Consider the following 6938-nt stretch of genomic DNA (forward strand, 5'->3'; position numbering starts at 1 on the left):
TGCAGTAAAATCAGCTTCTTGTTGCCTCCCCTCTAGATTCTCAGTTCCTAGAATGCTGAAACTCTACCCTCATTCATATGTATTCCTGGCACCCTGCTAAGTGCCTCATGCAGAAGAAGTGCTCAGGATATATTTTTCCAGTTGATCTGAACATATATAGTCATGTTTTATTTAAGCCAGCATTGTTGGGGAGAGGGGGAATTTCATATACATGAATTTTCCAGGCTGTTGACGTTTACCCCTTCTAACTCCTTTCAATTTAGGAATTTTGGGTAAACATCTTTCCTAACTATCTTTAAATGCCATGTAACAAATAGCACACAACTTCCTTTATGGAATAGGGTTATTATGAATATCCTTAGGTATACTAGGTTAGGATATGGTTATTTTTCCTTTTTGTTCCTCTATCTCCTCTTTCAGTGCTAGTGTCTTAGTTGTCCCTTCTACTCTCACCTTACTTGGCTCTAGTGGTTTAAAGCTAATCAAGAAATGGTGTGCAATGAAGACAAACTGGACTGCACCCATCCATTGGTACAGGGGCTAGGATTTATAACACATTGATATTTTAGTACTTGGATCAGGCACTATCAATTGGTCACAAAAAAAGTTATTTACCTTCTCTGTGTCCCAGATTCCACATCTTGAAAATGAGGTAGTTGATCCAGATGAGCTCTGTGGCCACTCTGAGGTGTGGTACTATATATGGGAATACACAGCCCTCAGAGCTGCACCAAAAACTCCAGATGTGATTTAATCAGGTTCAGAAATAACCTCAATGATAGCTTTTTTGGCTACTACCAAAGACCACAAGTACATGGCTTTAATGAGAGGAAATTTATCTCCTCACAGTTTAGGAGGCTAGAAGTCTGAAATTCAGGGTGCCGGCTCTAGGAGAAGGCTTTCTGTTGCCTCTGGGGGAAAATCTTTGCCTCTTTCAGCTTCTCTTCTTTAGTAAGCTCCTTCTTTGGTGATCTCCACATGGTATCAATCTTCTTCCATTTCTGTTTACTTGCTTCTGTGCCTAATCTAGGAGCTCTGGTGGCATAGTGCCTAAGGCATTTAACTGCTACCCAGAAGGCTGGTGGTTCAAACCCATCAGCCACTGCTCAGAAGGAAGGCTGGGCAATCTACTTCTGTAGAGATACTGCCTCAGAAACCCAAGGAGGGGTCACTGTGAGTCAGAAATGACCCAAAAGCAGTGAATTTGGTGGGTTTTGTGTGTGTGTGTGTGTGTGTGTGCCTAATCTACTCCTTCTGTATCTTAAAAAAGAATGGTTTAAAATTTACCCTACACTGATAAATCCTCATTAAAATAACAAAGAAAACCTTATTCCCAAATGGGATTACAACCATTGGTACAAACCAAAACCACTGCCCTGGAGTCAGATCTGACTCATAGCAACTCCTCCTTGGATTTCCGAGGCAATATCACTACAGAAGTAGATTGACCAACCTTCCTTCTGAGGAGTGGCTGGTGGGTTTGAACCACCAGCCTTCTGGTTAGCGGTCAGATGCCTTAGACACTATGCCACCAGAGCTCCCATCCATTGGTACAGGGGCTAGGATTTATAACACATATTTTAGGGGGCACAATTCAATCCATTACACTTGGGTAACTGACCTTGGGAAGATCACAGCAAGAACTGAAGCAAGAATTCCTACTGTCACCGTCCTGAGTCTAGATGACACAAAGGTAGTAGGAAAACTGTAAAAAAGATTATCCGGGGGAAAAAAGAGTAGGAAGAAAATAACTCCTGAACCTTGTTCAGATGCTTTCTTCCTGCCATTAAATAGGGATGTAGAGTGGTTTTAGAAGAAGGTATAAACAAATGTGGGGGCAGGTCTCCACTGGGGGCTAAAACTATCCTGTGAAGTGGGTGGCACAGAAAGCTCCGTCTGCAAAATCAAGATGAGTCCTGGAGCCAGTGTTCCAGAGGCTCAGAAGGAGATAAGGAAGATGCCAACTATTAAAGGTAAGAAGAGAGAGAAAATCTCTAGAGCACTAAGGACAGCAGCCCCGCAAGCAGAAGCCTTCAGAACACAGAGGGCACACACAGGAACGCTGCACACTATTCTGCTAAGCTGAGAAGAACAGGAATTCAGATTCTTAGAAAGAAAGAAAGAAAAGGGTTTTAAGCCTGAGAAAATCAAAGAGCGAGCTCAAAATCCAGTCAGTAGGAAAGCAGGATTAAAGGTCAAAGGTCTACATCAGACATTCCAGGGGCTTTGATGGGACCGGTTAGCCAGCAACAAGTCTGAGGAGACATTCTTAACCAGGAACAGAGTAAGCCAGACGTGTTTACCAAGGTCTCCTGGCAGGATAAAGGCTTTAAAATGGCATTAGGCAAAACCAACTGGATTTGGGAGCTTAGGATCTTAGTAATAAAACATATGAACTCAGAGCTTCCATAGCACCGCGTCATCCATGGGGACATGGGACTTCTCATTTTAATGTTCACACTGAATCTTGCTTTCCATCTTGGAGAAGAAACTGTATGATATTCTAAATGGAAGGCATTATAGGAATTTAACTTCTTGTTTCCTAAATAAACCAAAACCAAACCCACAGCTGTCAAGTCAATTCTGACTCATAACAAACCTATAGGATAGAGTACAGCTACCCCATAGGGTTTCCAAGGCTGCATTCTTTACAGCAGCAGACCACCACATCTTTTTCCCGTGGAGTGGCTTTGTTGTTGTTGTTGTTATGTGCCGTCGAGTCGGACACGACTCATAGCGACCCCTCCTTGGGTTTCCGAGGCAGTATCACTATGGAAGTAGATTGCCCCATCTTCCTTCTGAGGAGTGGCTGGCGAGTTTGAACCACCAGCCTTCTGGTTAGCAGTCAAGTGCCTTAGGCACTATGCTACCAGAGCTGGCTAGTGGGTCTGAACTGATGACCTTTCAATTAGCAGCCAAGGGCTTTAACTACTATGCCAGCAGAGCTCCTTGATTAATAAATATCTATCCCAAAATGTAGGGGTGGTATTTGTTATGCTCTGTTGGTCTCTTTAAAAAGTAAATAAATAAAATGTAAAAGGTTTTTCTTCTAGAAGTGGGCAGTAAGATCTCTAATAGAAAGAACAAAGCATAAGTCTCCCTACTAAACCACCCTTACAAATACATAAAATGTTAATAGACCCAAAGTGTGTTTAGCATCCAGCATCCTTAGTTATAAAAATCATCTTTAATGTTATTGTCTGAGGAAGGACAGCAATAAGATAAGAGACCCTGACAGAGACAGACAGACAAAACAAGATGTGGCTTATACAAACCAGTCTGCACCAAATTTTATGATGCAGAAAACCAGGGCTAGAGCTGCTGAGTGCTTGGTTTATGGGGACAATTAGTAAAGAGAAAAGAGTCTCCCCACTCACACACTCTGTCCCCCCCCCCGAACCCCTATTCCCCCCTCAATCACCTGCAACAGAAAAACAAGATCTCAGAAGATTTCTCTATTCTGTTTGCTGGCCAAATAGGAAAATCATAGAGAGGGCTGCTCTGGCTTTCATAGCAGTATGAAGGGCGAGCAAAGCCCACCGACTGCTGGCAGGCAACCTTTAGCATTCAACAGCAGAGGACTGAAAATTGTTTGTGAAAAAGCTGTTCTGGAATGTTCCAGATGTTGAGGCTCTATCACCCTGAGAAGTCATGGTGTGAAAGATGCAGCTTGCCAACGAGAGGTGAGGGAAAGGTGCTCCACTAAGATCTTAAACGTAAGGAAACAATGATTGGCGAGCCTCGAGGAGCTCTCTCTTCCTCTGTATGAGCATCTGCATGTCTACTTCGCCCTTTCATCTAAGCATTACCAAAGCTAAGGGTGCAACTCTACCATTCATTCACTCCTCCTAAACTCCTAAACATCTTTCCAAATCAAGGGATTCCACTACTTTAACTTGTGGAGGTGCAAGCACTTTGTAGACTTTAAGGTACCATTCAAATATACTATATTATTATTAGTTTATCATAAGCAATAAAGATTTTCAATACTGTGAGAAGTTAAGGATGGCCATTTATTTGCTATTCCATAAAAGTCTTTCAGCTAATCAAAACCACACACTATAAAACATTCCCCAGTTATTTCTCAACTCCTCACAATACCACATTAATGTGTCCCAGGCCAGAAAACATTGGCACTTTCAGTGTCAATATCAGAGAGTTCTTGGTTTTTCTAATTCAAGGTTTTGCCCACAATCTAGTTTCTCTCAGACACAGATTCAGTTCTATTAGAGTCTTTGCTGTGCTATTTGCAAAGTTAATTTAACAAGGACACTTTAAAACACTGACACAAGGAATACCTCCCTGCTACAATAGAAGCCCTGGTGGCATAGTGCCTAAGGCACTTGACTGCTAACCAGAAGGCGGGCAGTTCAAACCCACTAGCCACTCCTCGGAAGGAAGGTTGGGCAATCTACTTCCATAGTGATACTGCCTCAGAAACCCAAGGAGGGGTCGCTATGAGTTGGGTAGATTCGAAGGACCATAACAACAACAGCAATAAGGAACTATCAGATATCACAGAGATTCAAGGCAGGGCTCACTAAAGACAAGTACCTCCATGCCTTATTTTTCTTTATGTGCAACCCTCCCCAATCCACCACCTCCACAACCATCCAACACACACACACACACACACCATGACTTCCCTAGCACAGAATCTGGCATACTGCATGCTTATTTATTTATTTATTTATGTTTTAAACTAGATCCTCTTTTACTTCAATAAGTAAGTGAAGGGAGTTCAGGTAGCGCAGTGGTTTGGTTAAGCACTTGATTGATAACTGAAAGGTCTGTGGTTCAAACCCACCAGCGCTCCACGGGAGAAAGATGAGGCAGTCTGCTTCTGTAAAGGTTTATAGCCTTGGAAACCCTATGGGGTAGTTCTGCTCTGTCCTACAGGCTCCCTATGAATCGAAATTGACTCGATGGCAATGGGAGGTAAGTGAAGTCTACAGATAACTTCAAGTGAAAGACCTTCAATAACAGAACTACCTCATGCTATGAATTACAGGATTACTTTTAATAGCTATAAAAAATACAAACTAAAGAAAAAAACGTAGAATCATTTTGTTCCTTGGATAATTAAGTAAACCTTAAAGTTGTCTCCATGACTGGAGATAATTTACTTATATAAATAAGTATATTAAATTCATAAGGATTTGTTCTTGGTTTTTTAAAGATGATGTCTACCACAAAGAGAAACTACCTACACTATTTTGCAAGGATTTGGCCATGAATCACAGGACACAGAGAAAAAAATATATAGCTGAAGTGCAAAAGCTATTAAAATGTCTTACCCACCCAAGTGAAAATGCCAAACCACTTATTAAGTGTATAAGTAACAACCAATTCAGAACAATCTAACACAGCCCTCTTTCTTCTCCTATTAGACCAATGAATAATTCTACTAGTCCTTGCAATATTATGACTTGTTGCATTCCTGCAACTTATTTTAAGTTTAGCCAAGCAAGAACTTGTGTGCAATTTTCCTTTCTTGATAATTCTTTTCTATTAGACACAATAGTATTTTCTACACAGAACAGAAATGGAAACAGTTTCAAGTTCTGTTGCTACCATTAACTACACATAATAAAATGCACAAACATCTCCTACCTTCCAGAGACGAAAGCTGCTGCTCAGCTTCCAAGTATAACTGAGAGAAGATTGGCCTGGGCACCAGGTTGTTGGAACGCAGGGAGGCCTCGATGGAATTATGCAGGACTTCTTCAAAACGGGTCGTCTTCAGCTGTCCAGCGTAAGAATTTCCCATCTTTGAAAAACAGGATTGATTCTTCTGTTTAAAATAGCATTTCAGTTTCAGGTATAAAAAAGAAGCAGGGGTAGGGGGACCTCACAAATGAAGCCAAGAATAGAAGGTAAAACAGCAGCAAGGAGGGAAGGGCCACGTTGCCTTCATTCAGCAAAGACAAGCGAAGCAGGCAGCTCTCCACAGCAGCAGATACTGCCGGGCAATTACAGGAAGTTATATAAGTAACAGTTTTCTCCAATTCAGCACACAGAGAGATTCTGACACCTCTCAGAATATTTTACTAGAAATGCGTTTTTAATCAACTGCAGGGTTCACAAGACCCCCAGCTCTTCCCAGAGATGATCCTCCCCAGGAAAGCACCCAGCCAAATAATGTTTTATTTTCCATGATGTGCAGAACAGCCTTTAAGCACTTTATGCATGCAAGTCAATTTCAGCAATTGACAATTCAACAATCCATGACAGCAAATTTTATGATTACAGGAACCTGCCTGCCCTCACCTTCTCAGAAGCTTGGCTAACAGAGTTTTTCATCACTGTCTTTTCTGCTAAAAGGCTGACTGTTACCATTCTTCCATTAGAATGTCTTTTAGTATATAGTATATAAAGGAAATGCATAATTACATATGGAAATCTGGGAAATACTGAAGAGGGTAGAAAAAAAACAGCATGAAAATCACTGATATTCCCATTCCCCAAGATAACCACTGTGATATAGATAGATAGATAGATAGATAGATAGATAGATAGATAGATAGATATAGATACAGATATATACAGCAGCTTGATTGAAATACAGTTCACATACTATACAAATCAATAACATTTGGTATATTCAGAGAGTTGTGCAACCATCACCACAATCAATTTTAGAACATTTTCATCCACCACTCCAAAAAGAAACTTTCTACTCTTCAGCCATCATCCTCCAATGCCCCTCAAATCCCCTTCCACACCTAGGCAACTAATCTACCTTCTGTAGATTAGAAGATGTAGATCTGAGAAGATGGATTTGTCTACTGGACAGTTTATATAAATGGAATCATACCATCCATCGTCCTTTGTGACTGGTTTCTTTAACATAGCATAATGTTTTCAAGATTTATCAAGGTTGTGGCATGTATCATTAATTCATTCCCCTATAATATTTTGATGTATTCTTTCCACAC

At 41.0% G+C, this 6938-nt stretch overlaps 1 protein-coding gene across 1 annotated transcript in view; it reads right to left on the reverse strand.

The window, feature by feature from the left end:
• GREB1 (growth regulating estrogen receptor binding 1) overlaps nucleotides 1–5770 on the reverse strand; it is a 125097-nt gene extending 119327 nt beyond the window's left edge. Inside the window, exon 1 of the mRNA XM_007935081.2 lies at nucleotides 5614–5770. Within this exon, the coding sequence (XP_007933272.1) occupies nucleotides 5614–5770 (157 nt within the window). The remainder of the gene's footprint in view (nucleotides 1–5613) is intronic.
• Nucleotides 5771–6938: the final 1168 nt, after the last annotated feature.

The sequence above is a fragment of the Orycteropus afer genome, unplaced genomic scaffold (assembly GCF_000298275.1).
Source record: "Orycteropus afer afer isolate SDZICR_OR568_19922 unplaced genomic scaffold, OryAfe1.0 scaffold00025, whole genome shotgun sequence".
Lineage (NCBI taxonomy): Eukaryota > Metazoa > Chordata > Mammalia > Tubulidentata > Orycteropodidae > Orycteropus > Orycteropus afer.